The sequence below is a fragment of the Lonchura striata genome, chromosome 12 (genome assembly GCF_050655825.1).
Source record: "Lonchura striata isolate lonStrDom1 chromosome 12, ASM5065582v1, whole genome shotgun sequence".
Taxonomy (NCBI): Eukaryota; Metazoa; Chordata; class Aves; order Passeriformes; family Estrildidae; genus Lonchura; species Lonchura striata.
This window is the reverse complement of record NC_140714.1, coordinates 12,764,931-12,786,624: the sequence shown is the minus strand read 5'-3', so window position 1 is coordinate 12,786,624 and position 21,694 is coordinate 12,764,931. Positions and strand designations below refer to the sequence as shown.

Here is a 21,694-nt window from a genome sequence, read left to right as displayed (position 1 = left end):
ATGCAGTATCCATCTGATGTTGTACAGGAAGTTTAACAAAGAGGATGAAATTACTAAATTCAGCTGAAATATTATCTTCAAAAACTAATAATAAACCTATAGCCTTTCAGAAAATGCCTCATGTGATACTTCAGTTATAAGATGATCATCACCATTGCAGGACAAAAAAATCCATAACAAACTTGGCAGCTTTTGTAGTGTTTTGGAGTGAACAATCAAATACTAGTTAAGGAAGTGGTGACTATGTTCAAAGCTGGTGAGTTCACAGTTTCAAGTCACAGAGCCTCACACAGTTCCAACTACCTTCCATTTTAATGATCTGTCAGCTACAGAGTCAATCCACCTTCTCATAATGTTACTGGTCTTGTCTGTTCATTTTATGAAGAACACGCACTGACACTCCTTATTTGACACTCATTCCAAGACTTCAAGATGCAAATGTAATTTCATGCTAGCACTTTGACACTGGATAACTGGGAATTACCTATATCTTGAATTTTGTAGGTATTTTGCAATACTCAATAATTTTTTGTTTCCAACATGATGAATAAAGTACCTTTTGTTCTAAATAAAATATTACTCTTTCAGTTGACAGCTACACACAGTGCAATTTATAGACTACAATTCATGGTCCTTATATTTTTTTAAATACTGGGGACAACAGAACAAAAACAAAAACTACTTTCCTCAGATCTCTTTATACCTCAAAAATGCCAAAAAGGGTGTAATTTATTATTACTATCCTTTCCAATTTACCACTAATGTAATATAGTTTTCATACAGCATAAGCTATTAGTTTCTACTTTTTAATGTATACATGAATACTACTATCTAAACCAGAATAGCACCAAAAAGCTTCAGGTTACAGTGTCACATTTCTATTATTCATTTTTCTAGCTCATTATTTTGCCAAACCTTTTGAGACAGAGGGTCTCAAAGTTAAAAGTAACTAAATTCTTCTATTCACCCTCAAGCACTTTCAAGTTATTATTCCATCAAAACTTCCTTGGTTGTCTGTAATCTCACGGCCCCCTCCTTATCAAATTCAACTCCCCAGCAGAGCCAGGAGCCTTTGCATCAGTAACAACAGAAGGCAACACACACCCTTCTGGCACAGCTTATTCACTGTTCCTCACCAATCACACACATCCCTCCTCAGCACAAGAGAGTCCTGCTGTTTTGGCCTCTTCCCATTTCACAGACATTATTATTTTGAATATAGTACAAAATCCACTGATATCATTCTGCTTTGCTAATAAGATAATGACCATTTAATCTATCCCATGTGGTTAAATGCTTAAGCACTTTGTTGCATCTAATAAACAAAGTAAAGAAAAATATTTTGCACTTACCTAAATTGCCATCAATGTACATGAGTTTAAATGAACAAAAGTGGAAACATGCAAAATAAAGTTAAAATCAACAAGTATGCATGCAGCTCAAGACAATTTTTTTTTTAAAGCTGAAGAAAGTAGGAAAAAACAGTACAGTGAAAAACAAAACAAGATGAATGGGTATGATGAACCTACTGGCTTTACAGAATCATCCTAAAACATCTTAAGAAGCTTTCACTGGTTGTAAATACTAGATTAAAATTTGATGTTGGAAGTATTTTTGCCTGAAGAGCCTCATTTAGTAAAAACACAACCAATTTTTTTTTTAAGATTATTAATATGAAAACATATCTCAGGTAGCATAGTAAACCACAAACAACATTTCCATTCCTCAGGTTCCTAGCTTTGCATTGTGTAACCATGTACTTCATTAATATTCACAATAAGCTTCGAAATCCCTGCTGTTTCAGACATTTACACAATCAGAAGGGCTGAAAAATATTTATACCCCAAAAAATCCTCCTCTGACCACAACTGGTATTAACAAACAATGAAAGGTCCTTTCCAACCAGTAATCAAGTGCATACTTTGACCCATTGAGAAGGCAATACCCATCTGTAAATTCACACTAAATACTCAAGTGCTGGCAACTGCCTCCACATTCCACTACCAATGAACCTAGAAGAATTTCAAAGGGCATAAACAAAATACCTAAAAAAAATTTTAATAATGTATACCTTAGCCTAATCAATATTTTATTAGGAACATAGTTTAATTAGTACAGAGAAGAGAAATAACATTTTAGAATATTTGTTAGCATATTTTCTCTTATTGTTTTATTTAGATACTTGTCATGAATCAAAGTGAAAATGAAGAGCACATTGTGAAGTAACACTGAGCTACTCACAGTGAATACACATTCCCTTCTTTACTGATTATTTTATCAGCTCTATTCTGCTAATTGCAGCACCTGAGTTATTCCCATTGCTACAGATGGACAAAAGTTACTCAGAGAAACTATTTCAAGCAAATTTTTATTCAAAACTATAAGCCTCGGAGGAACTGCTCACTATCCTTTTTATCCTCTCTCCATCTCATTAATGAGAAGTAAATTCCTGCAGTATCAGGATAGGAACTAAACTTCAAAAGATCAAAATTCGTAATGTGTTCTCAAAGAGCACATTAAGTCAATTAAAATTACCTGGTTTTTTTGTAAGGGAAAAAAGGATCATGCTCACCCATTTATTTCCAATATAACCATGCCATGCCTGAAAAAGAGCTACTGTTTATGGCACATAGTGTCCATTATGTATTCATAATGTAGTATTAAATCATTACATTTTTAAGTAAGTAAAACTGGCCTTATTTTGTGCAATAGGGTTTAATAGTCATTTTACAAAATATCACAGTGATTCAGTTTTTGCAGTATCATAAAAGCAGCATATAAACTGATAAATATTAATATATTGTATTAGAAGCAGCTAATCCAAACCAATAAATTAGTTCTCCCCTCTTGACAGGCAGGCAACAACCCTGAATAATTGAATAATGTCTTGTGTCTTCCCAGCACTTCCCACCTCATGGCCTTCTGCTCTCCACTGAAACCTTCCAGGCTAACTCTCATATACATTGCACATGATTAGAAACTTCGAATCAAACCACATTAGAGAGATTAACTATCTACCTAGGGGGAAAAAGCAAAATCTCTGTTTGAGACATTGTAAATGGATGATCCCAAGATGAAGAGCTACTTTAAATAGTTAAAAATATGTAGAGTACTTCCTGCCCCTATATATACCAACACATATATAAAATAATTCCAGTTACGCTGTTAGAAAATATCACAAAGAATATGAAGAACAAAGGCCAACTAAATGTGGGCTGTGATATTAAAGTACAGGTGCTGAAAGCATACACTTTCAGAGATAACTTTCAAAAAAAAAAAAACAGGAATGTCCAAGTTACTGTCCATAAACTTCCTTGTGGATCTCCTTCTGTTTCCAAAAGGTTGAATTTTATCAGTTTCCCTGTTGAAACAGACCCTACTATTTCAAACTAATTCACTTATTTGGCAAATTTATTTTAATTTATAATCCTACTTTCCAGGATGTTTTTAAGCCTTCCCAACCTTGCCATTATCTGGGTGCATAACAGATTCTTTCTTGAGGACACTGATGAAAGCCTCAAGCACATGACAGATCCCTACCAGAGCCTACTGGAAACATTTCCAATTTCACCATGAATCACTGATTATTACACTTTTACATAGGCTTCCAATCAAATACTTCTCCATGTAGTAGCAATTTCCTAATTCCCACCAACTCACTAAAGGGAAATCTTTTGAAACAAAGTTCTCAATATCAATATGTTGCTACTGCTCTTCCATTATGCATAATGTATGTTTTCCTGTCATCCAAGACAAATCAGTTGTCTTTGGCATTACTTTTGATAAATCCACATTGGGTGTTAGTGTAGTTTCCCTCTCTATATTTAGAAATAGCTGATGATTTTTTAAAATACAGCTTCCAAATAATTCTTTGGGTTTTGCAATATTTTTTCAGAAACTACTATAACAATATGAAACATATTTCATTCTCTCATTTCACTTTTTTGGCAGGAAGATTTGCCCTTCCCCAATCTCCTGAGAGATCCCAAACTTTGCTAAGAGACTCAGGAATCCAGGCAGGGTCACTTTCATCATTGACAGCCAATGTGAAAACATTTTTTAGTGTTTCAGTGTGAAACAATTCCATTTTTAAGAAAGTTTTATAAGCAAGTAAACCTCAGACACACAAGGACAGACTGACCACTTTTAGGATTGATGTGATAGAGCACATCAACTTTTTTGTTATTTAAAATTACAGCTTTTTGATAATTCTAATTTAAATTAGTTGTTTGAAAGAATCAATAGCCTCCTGAATAAGGGTGACAAACAAGCTGACACAGCCAGCTTGGGCTTCCAAAACCATTCCTTCAGAAAGGCTCCTCTCCAAATGCTTACAAGAAAAGTAAGCAGCAGTTACGTAAGAGCATGGGTGCTTTTATACACAAGTATTTGATTACAAGAGAGGAAATAGCAGAAACACATGGTTGACTCATAAAACCAACCGAAGGTCCCTGGAGCTTTGCTGGAACCTGTGGCTGGGGTTTGTGCTGACTGACATTTCCTAAGTAACCCAAAGAATAGGGTGATCAGTATGATGACTGATTTTCCTCATAGTGTTTGGCTATTCAGGGCAATAAAGACAAAAACCAAATGCAAAGAAGAATTTTATATGACTAAGCACATAGTCAGAGGCTGGCAGATGAAATTCAGGGAGATAAAAGTGGCACACAAGTGAAAAAAATCCCACCTATAAGGATAATAAACTGGGATATGAACTGGTTAAAATTAATGGTGAGGTTTTTACCAGCTATGATAATATTTCCATTAAGATATTAGCTTAGTACTCAGTAGCAGCAAAAATAAAGGCATCCAAAACTGGAAAGAACAAAGTAATTGTTAGGAATGTCTGTGAGAGACATACTGAATAAAAGGGCAAACGCTACATCAACACAACTCATTTTACACCCTATCAAAAATATCTTGTTTTGGTCCCTTGCCTCAAAAAAAAAAAAAAAAAAAAAAATCCCAAACATGTAATGTATCTGAAAAACATCATGTTACTGTTTCACAAGGAATTATCACACATGGTAAGACACTCCTGTCTGGAAAAGAGCTGAGGGAAGGATGTGATGATGGCACTATAAAGTCCTAAGTGGGACTGAGACTGGCACCAGACATCAATTATTTACTGCTTCTTTCAGTACAAGGAGCAGGAAATACTAGCAAAAGCAGCCAAAGTCTAGTGCAAAACCAAATGAAAACAGTGGTTTCTCACAGGTAGGTTATGCCTGTGGACACTGGCATTTTAAACAGGTCCAAAAGTAACTGAATTTAAAGTTCACTGAGTTACTAAGCACAAAGAAACAGCAGCTGGGTCACAAGGAGCACTCTCTGGGGATACCGCTGTACTACTTATCCTCTTCTGTGAATGTCTGGACACTTAGCAATGGAACAGAGCTACCCAATGTCTGTGTATTATAGAGGGAGGATTCATGTCAAATATACACATAGGGCAAAATACGTTGCTTTTGTCAGGTTCACTGTTACGAGAAGACAAGACAGTTTGTCAGAAAGATACAACATGAATGAACTGGTAACTGAGTTACTAGTTTACTTTCCCTCAAGATAAGCAAAACTAGCTTTTAGGGAGAAAAACCAAAGCAGAACCTCATTGGTGCATGACAAAGTCTCTTAACACCAGATTCAAATTCCAAATGTCAGTATAAGATATTAATGTGACATTTCCATAAGAAACACAGTCTATTTCTCCTCCTAAGGTGACACCAACTACCACCATTAAAGTATCTAACCAACAAAGTTTTTGAAAAACAGAACCTCCACCATGAATCTTTTTGTTAATATTGGTTCTAGCAGCATCCTAGTGCATCTGCTATAAATAAATAATCAGCAACTACTATCATCAGTCTGGATACAAAAGTTATACAAGACAGTCATAAATTAATTCATTGGACTGAATTCCTGATGACAACCCAGCCAGTTTCCCACTGAAGTAACTGGTAACAGATTTGCCAGCTCTGTAGATATTTAGGTTTATGACATGCCTAAAGGTGGAAAGTTTGCTGAGAAGCTCTAATTGATCACAAACTTAGAAGTAAATTTAAATTCTCAGTTGTTGCTGCCTGCCAGCAAAGAAGTTTAGATTTGGAATCTGGAAGTGAGAGAAACACAGGACTGTGTTTTTGTCTGGGGAAAGTTAACAGATGGTCTAAAAAGGAGCAGCTTTAAAATAAGACCAGAAGCCAAAAAGTGTGTGGAAAAAGGAAGGATAATTTTTTTAATCTATTCTGTGCTGTTGTTTCATATCGTTTTGTATATACAACTGTATATTTGATATAGCAAAGTCTCAAATTTGACTTCACAGATTTATCCATCCAGACTAAAATATTTGAATCTTTTTATAACTTCAGGAAAATAATGTTACAATGTGAATAGAAGTATTTGAAATACATATTTACAAAATACTCATTTACTACAATGCAGGTCTCCGAAATGTTACTGAAAACTTCATTCTGTAATGCAGAAGTACAGAAAGCTGAATATGAGGATTTTTCTTCTTTTAACTTTAAAACTGTTAACTCCCTGTACAGCTTAAACAAAATATGCCTCTGGATATTTATTTACATTTCTTCAAAAGTGGCTCATTTACCTCTTCAGAAAATGCTGCCAAGACAACATTTAGACAGTTGCAACAAAAACCCTAGAGAAAGTTTCAAACATAAGAGAAAGGGTAACAACAATTATTTTATCCATCTAAAATGTGAAGGGATGCTGCATGAAGGAAATTATAACCTGCATTTGGACTCTTATTAGTGTGCTTTCCTGCAGTTTAGCTGTCAGGAGCAGATATACCAAGATATAAAATTCTTGTGGCAAATATCAAACTTGTGCTAGCAGTACCAAAAGCAAAACATCAAGTGCTAGGTTGTAAATCAAGACAAAGAAACTTTCATAATTACTTACCTGATTTTCTTCATGGGAAACTCTCATCTGTTCTTTAAGAACTGACATTCTGGCTGCTTCTTCTTTCCTCAATACTCTTTCTTTCTTTAGCTCAGGACTCCAGAAAGTTTTGATGCTGTTCATAGAGGACCCCAGCTTGCTGTCCTTAATGTCCAGCTCTTTTCTGAGAAGGTCATTCTCCCTCTGTAGATCCTTAAGCTGAGCCTGCAGATCTAACATGGTGCTATCCCTAACCTGTCTCAGCATGGAAGGAACCTGGTGGTGGTGGTGGTGTGAGGATGTGGTCAGCCCTCCATGCTGGTCAGTGTAAGAAAGAACATCTGTATGTGACAGTCCAGCAGAAGCAATATTGGGGCTGCTCCCCATGGCTGTGACTCGGCCACCATACACAGCTCGATTTGTAGCCCTTCCAAGAGTCATTGTGCCCTTTGGGAAAGTAGTAGAAGCCACACCCTCGTGGTCACTCAGGTACATTGGTCCAGATGTTGCATAGGCTGCGTTAAGGGACTGGATGTTCTCCATGGACAACGTCTTCCCTGTGCCCCCTCCTCCCCCACTGCTGGTTCGCCTGTGGCCCAGGCGAGGGGACCTTGGCAAGCGGGGAGACCTGGAGGGACTTCCTTCCAAGTTGCTGATTGTTCTTGCACTTCCATACATTTTTCTTCTACTTTGAGGTACTATTTAGTAAGAAACTAGTAACACTAAAGTTGAGTGTTAAATTAATAATTCCGGCTAGAAATACTGGCAGTTTCACTGCATTCTTCCAGTAGGCAAAATCTGGTTTTCCTCCCAAGACAGACCTGAAAAATAAATATTATAAGGTTAAGTCTTTATTTTGGAAAATAAACTTATAAATAACCACCATATATCAGAAAAAACATCTTCCCAGGATAATAACTACAAAAATAAAATCTGCTATACATTTTATAACTAGGATGATTAGTTAAAAATGCATTTTCAAGATAATTTCAATCAAAATAAAACCCATAATTTCTTTCTGGCTAGAAAACTTCAACCTCAAGCTTGTTAAACTAAGTTGGAATGAACAACACGGGCCCAATAACATACCTTAGCTGCTATGTTAATGGACTTAAATGACTGACAATATGAAATTTATATTAAGAAAAATATTGTTGGCATAAAGAACTACCCTCTTAAAGCCTCCAGAATTCATTCCTAAGACACACAGATAAAAGAATCTTGTTGATTTACTCTTTCAAGTTTTGGCATTTTAACATCACTGCCCAAATCCACCCCTCTTTTCAGCTGTCATGCAGCAGCATTCAAGAGATGACCCACAGCTTCTTCCACCACAAGAACCTGTGCAGCTTTTCTGCCATCTCAACTTCAACACATTAACCAATTAAAAAAAAACTTCTCATCATGGTGACTGGGGCAATGCAACTGGTAATCCTGATTCTCAAGTGCCAGCCATTCTCTGGCCAAATAAGTCAGCAAGCCCTCTGAGAAATCCATCCTTGTATCTTTCTAGTTTCCTGAAATAGTTCTGTAGCTCCTTCATAGACAAATCTCCCATGAGACCGGAGCTAAAGATCACTTTCCTTCCACGAGCCCCTGGTAGATGCTGAACAAAAGCAATAAAACTTCAAAATTGACAGAATTTGCTCCACCCTCTTGCTCACACAATCAAAAAACACAAACACCCCATAAAAAACATTACACTCTGGTCTGGTGAAAAAACAATACTGCTGGCAGGAAATGCCAGTGTCAATTTAAACTGCACACAATAAAATATTCCTAAATACAGTAGATATGATACACGGCCAGGTGGTGGGGTTGGGTACAAATTTGTTGAGCCTCAGAAGCAGAGGTACAGAATATTGTATCTTATGTCCATACCTTTTTCTTTCCAGTCTGATAAATCAATACATTTCTTGCTTAGAGTTACTTAACTTACTTAGCCTTCTGTTTATGTCTCTGATATATATTTTTAGGTACTTGTTTTGCCTTTTAGAGCTTATTATTTGTGGTCTTTTCTCAACTTATGTGAAGTTTTGGAAGTTCTTATCTCGTATCAGAGAACACTTATCTTGCTTAGCACTCCAGTGCTTACCATTGAGCTCTACTGAAAAAAGGATCCTCATTCCTTATCCAAAAAGAGGGTAAATTCTCACTGAACTTCTTAAACAATGTTCAAATGCTGACTGAACATTGTAACTTCCATAAGCTTGGGAAAATTCTGAAAGCAACAGGAAAACCATCAACCAGTGTTATTACCCACACAGCATTTCCAGTTTCTTTTCCCCCTAGAAGTATTCTAATCAAACCAGAGACCTCTGTGTTGTAAACACAAACACACTGATGATATGCTTGATTTTCTTACTTTTAATGGGCTATTAAGGACAGGTCATAGACCAAAAGCTCAAAACCCTGACTTTAAAAAATTCTTAGGGTTTCTCCACTTTCATTTGTAGTTTGTTACCATCTACAACCTGAATTATACAGACTGGCTTTCCTGCAAACACCTCGGAAAAAGGCAAGCACATGAAAATATGCTTTTTCAACATGTGCACTTCTTAAGGATAAAACTTCCTTTATGGCTGTAAAGTCTCAGACATAGTAGAAGCCGGACGCCGTTGCTTTATGAAAGAGGGGAGAAAAAGCACCTACATCATTTTCTGCTCGTCACTGTTTTTACATGGAGCCTTCCTAGCTTCAGGAAGATTTACTGTGTGTCTCAACACATCAGGAATTGGAGATACAAAGAAGAAGCATCAGCCTCAGGACCTCAACAGCTGCCACACAGGTCATCATCTACTGCCTGGAGAAAGAGAGGAGAGAGCCTATCTTCCAACAGAACAAGCTGACAGAGCCATCCTAGCTGAACTTAGAGTGGACAGGTGAGATATAGACAGTTCTACTTTGAAATGTAAGTTTATTTTATCTTGCTATTTTAATTGGACAGGGAGCCAGAAATCCTAATACTCTCAAGCTGTAGGTGTTGCAGTAGCCAGGACAAAGGAGGCACAAAGGTCATATTCCCCTAAAACCTTCTCTGAGAAAAAAGTCACCCATCTTCATGCAGTCTGGTAGGGACAGACTGCAGACCTACTACACATATTTTTCTATGAGAGTTGAGTTTTAAAATCCAAATCAGCTTAGTACTAGGAAAAAAAAACAAACAAACCAGATGCTCACCTGCTTGGCTCAATATTTTCTTATTTTAAAGAAATGCCTTCAATGTACATGATGTAAAATTAACCATTATAATAATGAGTTTATTATTCTGCATTACAAACAAAACTATATTTTATGTGGATCTCTTTAGGGTCCAGAAAATCAAGTATGCATTCTCAGCTGGGAGCAGGAGGACAGGAACTAGACACTTTGTCCCATGCTCTCATCAGCCTTGAAAACCCCAGCAGACCTAACCCCATTCATGCCAGAGTGCCCCTGACACCTGTTACAACTTCAGCTTGCCTCATTCACATTCCTGCCCCACCTGATCACCTGCATTCTGCACACAGCAACATCATGGGCTCACATTACCCACATGGCTGAAGTCTGACAAGCCATTTTGTCTTTTAGCTTTCTATTATTTGAGAAACCTGGAGCATAGGATTCTAATAGGGATGCTACTGGAAGACCTCACTCAATTTAGTTTCCAAATCCTTACTTCTACATTTAATATAATTACAGAGTTTGCTTGAAATACCATATACACAGTACCCTGTAAGCTCTGATTTTCACTGGTTACACACTCTTACATGCTGAGGATGATTTAGGCTTTTAGTGTCCCCTCCTGTGGCCTGAATCACCTAGTCAGCAGGAAGTTTGGGTATCAGCCAAACACTTAATAGCTTTGCACAACTACTTGCCAATATTAACATTGAGCCAAGAGCTCAAACATTTGTAAAAGTACCAAAAGCTTTAAGGTAACCTCTTCTTTCGAGCTTACCTCCCCAAGCAATATATGGTGACAGTCAAGCACAGAAATTATCAATCCAATTGCAAATTGTCTAAAGCTGTTTAGTACCATACAGCTCCCCACAATAAACTAAAAGAAGCAAAAGAGGAAAAAAAAAACAAAAAAAAAAATATTCCGTAGAACACAATGCTCGTATTTTCTCTGCCAGGACTGCACTTTGAGACACCACAAAAGGAGGGAGATTGACAGAAAAAAATCTGTTCCATAAAAGCATGTCCTAGCAAACAATGATTTCTTTCTTTTGATAACATCTTTAAAATACTCTCATTTAAAACACAACATCTCTGTACACAGAAGACTAGGAGCACGTGTGTATTAAAAGTAGTGACTAAGAGTCAGAAATATTTCTAGCAATTTCTTCTGTTTTACCTAGGTTTTCTACTGCTTTCACAGTGGCACAATACATTCTCACAGCAGAAAATATTCTTTTCTTCACGTTTTTTTTTTCCTATCAGTGCTGATGTAAAAGAAAAAAAAAAGCAGCTAGTTGATATAAACTAGATACGGAAAACCCAAATCTGTTGTAGAGTATCCTTCCTTTCTTCATTAATCTGAGTAAGCAGCCCAGCACATCATCTTTTAATAAAGTGAAAAAAAAAAAATATATATATATATATATAAATACAATGCTCTTCATATGGTGTTAGTACAAGGCCAACATTGTTTCTATTAAAAGGACAAAGTACTCTTTTCCTGCTTACCAGGCTGACCAAGTAACTTCTTCGCCCCCACATTTTTTTTAATCCGAAAAAGAAAAGAATCCATTTCTTCCTGCTACTCTACTATTCCTTAAAAGTTTGAAAAAGAAAGGGCATATGACAATTTCAAAAGCAACATTTTCATTCAGGTTGCTTATAGTGTCCTAAATCTGCATTTCTTATGCAAATTTAAGATTTACTACAGTCTGCACAGTACATTTCTTTTTACTAGTAACAGACATCAATTTATTCCCTCTCTTGTAGCTTGTTGTAAAAATTACACATATGTAGCTATAAATAAATTTAGTTCCAAAGCCTGTTTTAATCTTGTGAGCTGCTCATGTCCCTGAACTCCCATCAGTGCTTCATGGAAGAACTGGCATTTACCACCTCATAGGAACAGCTCACAACAGCTCTGCCTGCCTTTCATTTCTCTTTCACACAGAAGAAAATATGAAGGCAAAAGTAGGAGTGGCTGCTTAATATGCATCTAATGACATATGTGGAAAATAAAGTTGTCAGGCATTCTAATGCTGTCAAGTGCAGTGACAGCAATGAATACTTGTCATGCAATCAGGAAACTCCACCAATTGAAATATTTGCTCAAAATGCCATATTAAAAATATTGAAAAGCAAGCAGTTCTGACACCATTATCAGGACTGTCAATTATATTACTCTCAAATATACTTAAGTGAAGGGTCAACAATACATTTTTAACTCTTTTATACAAGTTTCATGGGTTTAAAACAAGCCTAGTGTTCAAGAAAGGTGCATTTCTTTCAAAGCATTTTATTTTATTATAATGTTTGAGACATTATAATTGTTTTAAAACATCATAATAGTTACAATTAGGCTTTAAATAATGTAAGTAATATTTAAACTCTGCCAGTTGGCATCTCCATTATTTTATAACTTTTAAGTTAGGTCTCTTTGTTGCTCAAACTCTTAACATTTTATCTCTAACACTTCCATTAAAATGATTATTTCCTGCAGTCCTGCATGTGACAAGTCTTCCTGGGGTTTCTAAGATACTTAAGGAAGGTGAGAAATTTCAAGTTTGTTTCATCTGATTTTTCTGATGTCATGTAAGATATTAACAGCCTGAAAACTGAACATTTAAAAAAAAAAAAAAAGGGGCTTCTACAAGCCAAGAAAAGGCAGAACCATCACATCTAATTGTAATTGTTATGCCAGAGAACATACTTTGTAAAAAGCTATAGGACAGCCTATCTGCCAGGTCTGGGCAAACACAACTATGTAGAGTCTGTAGAAGTTACCTGCCAGTGCTGAGCCTTTCTCACTATCCAGTCTCTTCTGATTTCAGTCACCCCCTAGATGCAGAGATGTTTAGGGTTACCCTTTATTTAAACTATGAAGCACAAGCACCAACAGTGGTGTGAAGAGCTCCAGAGGTGCAGAGTAAAACACCTCAGCTGTGACGGCAGCTCCCAGTCCCACACTCACTATGTCACTGTTTTGCTGCCCATCTGCTCTCTGCAGCTCTTAACATTGGCATTCTATTTTTTATTGATGGGTGGGAGGGTGGGTGGTGTGAATCACAAGCAACAAGGGATAGAAACACATAAATTCCAAAACAGTGCTTGTCCCTGCTCAGTTTTTTGGTTCTCAACTTTCCCACACCATAATGACATTCTCAGCATACACAGATATTTCTAAAGACCTGGCAAGCTTTTGGTTTTCCAGATAAATATTTCCTAATATTTCAGTCCTTGCAGGTACACTTGCATGCTAAATTCTGCACCCTAGTCTGTATTCATCATGCCTTCCATCCTGCAATTGTTATTCACTTGCCTTTTATTCCCTTCTCAATAAGAATTCTCATTTATCAATGCAAGCCTGCATTTACAAGCTCCAGTATTTTGTGGAGGATTATTCTAAGGCACTTGGTAAATCAGGTAAACAGTACTTTTCATTTAATGACTATTAAAGAAAAACAACAATCACACATCTTGAATTTTTACTAAAACAGCCTCCTTTGGGGAAAAATAATAGAATGTAAAAGTACAAACATTCTTTGGGATTACTTGAAAGTTATGCCTAATTATTAGCACAGTTATGCTTTGCTTTTGTTAGCAGTTACCTAATGTGGATGACTAAATTTACAGAAAGACAGCTATAGACTGATTTATCCTTTGAGAAGGTAAAGCTTAAAAATAAGCATGATTTAAGAAAACCTAAGAGTTTCCTAGGAAAAACCATAAAAACCAAACTTTCTGTCATTCCTGTACTGTCAGCATTTATACCAATTCTTTAAAACAAAAAAGTTGTTCAGCTAGTAATATATATATTAAATGCGTATTAAAGACAACATTCATTTTAGTAAAATAACCTAAGAATTAAAATAGTGTAAAAGGAAATTGACCAAGTTCATAGTTTGACCTGTAAATTTGTCTATTTTCACATTAAGTATGCTTTAAAATAGTCCGTCATTTACAATTATGTCATACTTTTAATTTTAAGATGCATTTATAGTTCTTAATGGTTTAGAAACCAACTCCCACACAATGGAGTATTTTGAATTCAATACAGCTAGTCTCATGAATGTTACTAAACACGGGCTTACACATTTGCAAGATAAAGCTATATTTTTATTTTTTTGCTACAAAGCTTCCATTCTCTGTAAAAAGGCAACAAAATAGTCACACGATCAGCTATTAAGACTGTGCACCCTCCAGCAGTCTCTTAGAATACTTAAATACTGGGATATTTAGGAAGCTTCAAACTGCAAAACAAGAAGCATGTTCGTGCATTCAGCATGCTTTGAAACCATCACAATGTAAAATCCTGTAGAACATCTCTCCTCTGTTGTCTGCTAGGATACAAGAGCATGCACGTTCCAGTGCCATGCCAAAGAAAAACTGGCTGTGCTTCAGCCACATCAGATCAAAGCTGTCCAAGGAACTTACAGGCTCTGTAAGCAATGCAAGTGATTTAGCAGATTAGATTTCATCATAGAATCAGCATCCTGGAACCATTAGAAAACATTGCACTTCAGGAATTGCCTTTTTATTTATTTATTTGTTCACCAAGAGATTTGAAGAGTTCACCAAGCACTTGGTGGCTGGCTCATAATTTCACAGCACAGCCCAATCTGCCCTCTTTGGGCTCACACTCAGCTAAGCATAATCACACCAGTTCACAAGTGCAATTTTTAAGTCCTCACAGGCACCTGACTTAACATTTGAAGTTGATGACAGACATTATTGTAACTGTTTCCTTAAGGAAAAAAAAAAAAAAAAACAAACCAAATGGTTTGTGCAGATTTCAAATGAGGTCTATAAATGAAAGCTGAGGTACACCATGACTGCCAAGACTCAGCTATCAAAAATAAACTTGCTGTACACAGCAAACTGTCTTCCAGAGAAGCATGGGCACTCCAGAGAGTACCCATTTCTTCCACTGTTATTGGCCACAGGTAAACAAAAAGAACTGTGCTTTATTTACCAGGACATATTTGTCCACTAATCTGAATTGTTCAAAGAACATAAGTGGTAAGAACTGCATTTCAGCAATATATTTTAAGGGAAAGAATGCACTACAGAAAACTGTTTAAGTCAAAAGCCTCACCATCACAAAAATAACACAGACCTGTGCTGTTTTATAAAGCAATTAAATAATTCAGACACTGCATGTGCCAAGAGATAATGAAATATATATCTAAGCAGATTACCAGTAAATTAATTTTACTGACCATGAGAACTGTTTAGATAACACTGAAAACTGAAGGGGCAGCCATAAAATTTCTAACAAGACTCAACTCGTATTTGACAAAGAAAAATCAGTTCCTGAGAATTCAAGTACTATGGCCTCCAAGTCTTGCAATGAAACAACCCAAACATACCAATCAATGTAACCACAAGTACAGACATATTAAACCTCCATGAGGAATTGGAATGAAGTGACCAACATGTGCTCTGTAAACCTCTCAATGTATGGAGAAGATTATGTCTCATTAGTCAGCATCCCAAGTGATCTGAGGTATTCACTGGGAGGGAAACTGCCCCACACATTACCAATGCTCTTTGCAAAATACACTTTTGGACTAAATTCAGAAATGGCAGAGATTTTTGTTACATTTCTTTCACTTCCTTCAAAATAAATTGCACATTGTATCCAAGTAAACAATGCTTTCTCCAGTGGTTTCCCAGCCCAGCTCCACAGTACTTCCTGAAACTACAGTGTATCATTTCAACACATACCTACACAATATATTTATATTTATATATATAAACACCACTTTCATCTATTCATTTCCTCTATTCAATGTCCCATGTCATTTCTCACACAATGAGAGTTTAATCACTTTCGAAAACCTCTCAGTTTTCAATTTTCGTAGAATTTCGCTGCTAGATTCTACATCTGCACTGTGACTTCAGTTAGAGGAATAGGATAATGAGCAGGACAAACAATGAGGAGTATTTAAAAAAAAAAAAACAGTATTTACTGCAAGTGGAGTATTCCAACCAAATAAAAAGTACAGTGACTATTAAAGAAGCCACATGGTACACATGGTAACTGAAACATTTCCAGTGAATGCCAGTCCACAAGACAATCTAGAAACCAAGTATCACTTTTCAAAAACCTAAAGTTTCACAGAAAAGCTCCAGCTTTGCTAAACATCCAAAATGTTAAAGACTCTCACACACCCAGTCACAGCTTGAAATCGACATACACCTCAAATTCTTAGACACATTCTTCTGCTTTCCTAGAAGCACAGAAGTCCCCAACTCTACCCATCTCCCTCACTATTCCCATTTTAAAGTAAAGGGACAGCACATCACCTGACCATTGCAAAGTCTAAATTTCTAATATCGTGAAGGAATTCCAAGTTTCTGTGAATAGAAATGGTGTAGCAGTAATGGAGCCTTATCTAGAGAAGTGCTAAAACACCTTTGCTCCTCCTCTCTCTTTTGGCAGAGCTCAGCACCTGAGACACTGTCCCTGAAAGGAGATGTGGTTCCTAATTGTTGCCATTACTTCAAAACAAAATCTGACTATTTAAGATATTCCAAAACTGGGATTCTAAAATCATTAAATTAATGGTAAAAATCCCTGAAATCAACTCCCAAGAAAGCAATGACAAAATTTAAATTCCACAATGCTAATTCATCAGACACCCACATTTTCTCACACAAACATTGGATATCCGTGCTTACAAAAGCCCTTGGACCTGCACAAGTAGTCAACTCCTGCTTTCCAAGCAAACAGGTGGGGGTTTTTTGCATCTTACATACAAGCAGTAACAAACCAACATAAGTCTATTTCACCTGGTTTCAGAAAGACTGTAAAATATTGTTTCTTTCTATAAAATACTTCACATCTTTAAAAAGGGACTAAAACCAAAATACTCCAGAGCAACATTTCACTGATGATTCTGCTGATATGTCTTTGTATTTCCTTAATGTCAAAGTACCACTCAGAAGAAGCAGCACTACACAGTTCATTTTCAGAATTTATTTTCAACTATAACCCTGAAAAAGAAATTACAAAGTCAGTTTACTTTCAAATAGCTCTTACCCTTTTGCCAGGACTTAACAGAAAATATAAGCTAGTGTTAGCGTTGCAAAATATAAATAGAGGCAAGCTCATCATTGCTGAGCACATATGAGATCATTCAAAAACTAAGACTTACATCACAGAAATAATTTAACACAATCCTAAAACAAATAAAATATCACAGCAAAGAGGGGTCACATAATAATTTAAAAAAAAAAATCTGTATCAGAGTAATATTTTCTAGGTGGATTTAACTAAGATCCTCCATATATATATCTCCCAGGCATTAAAAACTAAATTAAACAGATGATAACAAATGCATCATAGTGGATAAAAATATAATAAACACCCTAAGAGATACAGGTGGGGGAACATATGTGGTCTTTGGTAGTGATACACAGGCTGGTTGCCTCACTCTCTTTGAGGGGTGAACAACCCACTCTTTTTTCTTAGTCATCCTTCAAAGGTCAGTAACAATCATCTTTCTAAAGCAAAAGAAAAAAATATCACCTTGAACACGCTTCTACAAAAACACATGCTGAATAGATAATTCTCTAAGTATCACACGTATTTGACATTCTAAAATAGTTGCATGTGCTCTTTTGGTATTTGGCTGCTAAGAATAAGGCCCACACCTTTCTACAGCCTTCAGAGCAGGCAAGGAATAGCAGGAGGGACCGGCATGGACAATGGATCTCACACTACCATCCACCAGAATTTGACTAGCAGTAGATTAGAGGAGCTGAAGAACCACCACAGGATAAGAGGCAGCAAGATGGGTGTCCTCCAAATGCTGGCAAACCACAAGAGCAAGGATAATGAATATAATAAGGCACTCAAACACTAACCAAGACATTTCTCGGTTCTTAAGTGGAAGATTTACCCCACCCTGGGTGTTCTCATAAAACACAGGATGGGGTTTCTCCATAGTTCAAAGGTGTAGTTTCAACCTGAGCTGGACAGCCATAAACCCCAGGGACGGCCCTTATCTCAGTGAGCCTTTGGAAGAAGAAATTATGTTCCCTTCACTCACTGGACAGACAGTCTCTCCTCCCTCCCAGATTCCTCTAGGAAAAGTGAAAATGCTAACTCACCTTGATGCCTTTGAAAGCCATTTTACACAGAGCTTTCAAACAAAAATAACAGCAGTTAAAATGCTTCCTTTAAGGCACTGAGGAGATGGGGAGGCCCTTTCACACACAGCCCTTAACACGGTCACACACAAAGCCAAGGCTTGGACCGTACGTTTCTTCCATCAAGAAACTAAGAAAGCTTTTCCCACAAACATCCTCCTTAAGGGACCTGGATATACCATTACACCCTCTGCGTGTGAAGAAACAGACGCTTAAAGAAAAGGACCCTTTTCCTCCTGCTGCTGGGGGAAAGAAACTAACGGGGAGTGCACAGCTCCAGCACATGCGACCGTGAGGGGACTGCGGCTGAGGGAGCTTCGCCTGCTTGGCTGACGGTGGGGTTCTGTGGCTGGCTTTCCTTCACCTGGGCTGTGGGAGCGTCGGCATCCCCCGCCCTTCCACGGGGACTGTCCGAGGCAGAGGGATTGGTCTGGGGTCCCCGTGGGGACGCGCAGCCCTGACACCTCTCGGAGCCGGGCGGGCGAGGCGGCCGGGCTCCCGCAGCCCCGCCGAGCAGGAGCCGGGAGGGCACGGCCCGAGGGTGCGCCCGGCCCGGGGCTGGGAGGGCACAGCCCGAGGGTGCCCCCGGCCCGGGGCTGGGAGGGCACAGCCCGAGGGTGCCCCCGGCCCGGGGCCGGGAAAGGGCACGGCCCGAGGGTGCCCCCGGCCCGGGGCCGGGAAAGGGCCGCAGGAGGGCTCTCCCCGCGCCCCCATCCAGGCTGTGCAGCTCTGCCATTCCCGGGGGAGGGAGGAAGGCAGGGAGGAGAGCGGCAGCGCATCCCCAGCATCTCCCCTCAGGGCAGGGCGGCGGGGCTGACACGGGGGATCCGCTCCGTCCTCGGCTTGGCGACGGGGAAACCAAGCGCCAGGGGCGAAGCGAGTTGATGGAGAGGAGCCTCCCTCCCTTGCCCGCCCTCCGAGGAGGGGGAGCCGGAGCGGGGCCTGCGCCGGGCGCGGCTGCCGGGAAGGGGCCGCGTTCGAGGCGGCCGCCCTGGGCACGCAGGTGAGGATGGAGGTACAGGGATGGAAATAAAAACAAATCCCGAACGACAACAGCTGAGTGAAACCACTGATTTAGAAAGCCGAGCAGAAAACTAACCCTGGCAAGTAGGATTTGCCCTCCCCTTGGCTGCACTTATTGGCCGCGCTCGTGTGCAACGAGCTCGTGTCTGCCAATGCCAGTGGTCGGCCGGCGTGTCCATCATCAGGGGAAGAGCAATTCGCCGCTAAGGGAATAGATTCCCATCCATCCATCCATCACAAGGCTTAGCAGGTAGCCGCCTAGAAATCAATCACACACTGATTAAAAAAAAAAAAAATCCTTCTCTATCAAATTACTACTGTAGTGCTCCCAGAAAAATATCTATGTATCCTTGGTAAACACAGGCGTGGATTTCATCACATCTATCACTTGTCCAACCTAAAATTATCTTTTCTTAAAAAAAAAAAAAAAAAATAAACCCCAGTATCATAAATGAGGGACCCCAGTAAGTAGTCATTAATTATATAACTGAAAAATAATACCCTGTTAGCATCTGTTTCCATTTGCCAGCCACTAGAAGGGAGCAGAAATCTCTCACCTTTTTTCCTGACACGGTTTTTAAAACACCAAACATTATCCATTATTTAGGTCTAAAGCTAGGAATTTCCACAAGTCATCTCTTCTATTCTAGAAAACTTTAACAACAATAATATTTTTAAACACTAGGCACCAAAAAAAAAATTAAAAACGTATTAAAAATAGACTCATATGGCTGTTTTTAATAGAAATTGCAAGAGAGGTTTCTGGTTGACGATTCTGTAGGGAGAGGCACTCTGTTCCCAGAATAAGATGTGCACTTGGTCCCATTTATTACATTGTATTTCCAAAGCAATATAAAAAGCCTATTCTGCAAATTCATCTCCAGATTCAGCTATCAGACAGTTGTAAAAAGCAATATCCAGCATTTCCCTGATCACAGTAAATTTACAGTCATGCATCCCAGCCATATTCTTGTTTAAGCTTCTCACCTTTCAAATCATTGCATCTGCCTTTCGTCCTCACATGGATTTTACAACATCACGTTTAGCTGGCATCCCGTTTGCGCGGAGGAAGGCGGCAGCAGGGAGAGCCGTAGCCGCGGAATTCTGCCAGGGGCTGAAGAGAAGGAACCTGCTGCGGTCGCGGGGGGCTCGCGTGCCCCTGTCCCTCGTCTTTCCGTCCCTCAGCGAGTCTCCCTCAGTCAGCTGCGAGCCCGGCTGTCTGGGCTGCCGGTCCCTGACTCAACATTCCCAGCATTCCCGAGGAGCCGGGGCTCCAGCGGCGCGGCTCGGAGCCGCCGGGGGCAGCAGCAGCGGCGGCGCACGCACCGCAGCCCCGATCCTGCGAGCGCCTGCCTCTGCCCATTCATCGCCAGCCCGCGGCTTCCAGTCCCCACCCAGCTGCCAGCGGGCTACTCATTGTGAAACAGCCTAAAAATACACCCAGGTCTGCGTAAAACTGCAGAGGATAAATTGCTTTCTCGCCCCTGTTCACCGAAGGCCAGAAACGTTCACAGGCAGGTGCTTCAGAACATGATGTCTAAAAATCCATTGCCATACGCGTGCATTTACATAAACAGAACAAACCCAGAAATCTGAACCCGTGTTTGGGCTGAAGTGCAGAAGAAATTAAGATGACATCCGTATTTGTGGGTTTTTTTTTCAAAAAACAGTATGCGGGGGGGGGGGGGGGGGGAATGCATATTAGCTGCTATGCAAAGCCTGAAAGCCTTTTCCATAAGAAAACTGCATTAAAAATTATTCCTGACATTTTACTGCTTTTAATTAAGGGGAAACTAAAGAAACTTCTATAAACATCACTGGCTTCTCATCCTAAGAACAGAGGATTCTATCTTTCCCTCTTATCAATTCTTTTTAGTTTATCAGCTTTGTATACAATTATAAGTGACCACCTTCGGTCTTTAGCTTCAATGCACCTTCATATCTTAGTCTACACAAAATTTCACAAACATATTTCATCTGTCTTCTCTTGATGTCATTGCCATAACAATGATTTTAAGGACTATTTCAGATCTGTAGTTACTTTAATATAGTCTCTAATTTATTTCTCTCTTGCCCACATATGCCACTATTAAACATCACTGAGAAGAGCAACTTTTATGGAATTACTATTAAAATTATGTCAAATCAAATTGATTTCAACCGATCATGTTTAAAATTAGCATAATCCCTTTATTGCTGTATCTGAATTATCCAAAGCCAGTTAAAATAATTGGCTGTCACAGATATTTATTTGGAGATGCTAGAATATCATCCCCAGCAGTAGCATAGCAGGTTTGTATTTCCCCAAGAAAGGGACACACTCTTACAGTACCCACCTACCTCAGCTATAATTGCAATAAGGGCAAATACTTTTTCTGAGTTCAAAGTAATGGAATAACCACGATTAAAATGCAGACTTCAATTGCTTTTAAATCTGCATATTTATTTGAAG

General features: G+C 38.7%; 1 protein-coding gene across 18 annotated transcripts in view; it reads right to left on the bottom strand.

Moving 5' to 3' along the window:
- ERC2 (ELKS/RAB6-interacting/CAST family member 2) overlaps positions 1–20,633 on the bottom strand; it is a 413,687-nt gene extending 393,054 nt beyond the window's left edge. For 4 of the 18 annotated variants that reach the window (XR_002465646.4, XR_002465648.4, XR_002465649.4 and 1 more), the window contains exons 1-2: positions 20,230–20,615; positions 6,922–7,721 (exon numbers count right to left, since the gene is read on the bottom strand). Coding sequence is in view for 1 of the 18 variants with exons in the window: in XM_021532844.4 (XP_021388519.1) it covers positions 6,922–7,578 (657 nt within the window). In the remaining 17 variants the exon portion in view is untranslated. Of the gene's footprint in view, positions 1–6,921; positions 7,722–19,318; positions 19,501–20,229 lie in introns of all 18 variants that reach the window. The other 14 variants (XR_002465652.4, XR_002465655.4, XR_002465660.4 and 11 more) reach the window with 8 other exon arrangements.
- Positions 20,634–21,694: the final 1,061 nt, after the last annotated feature.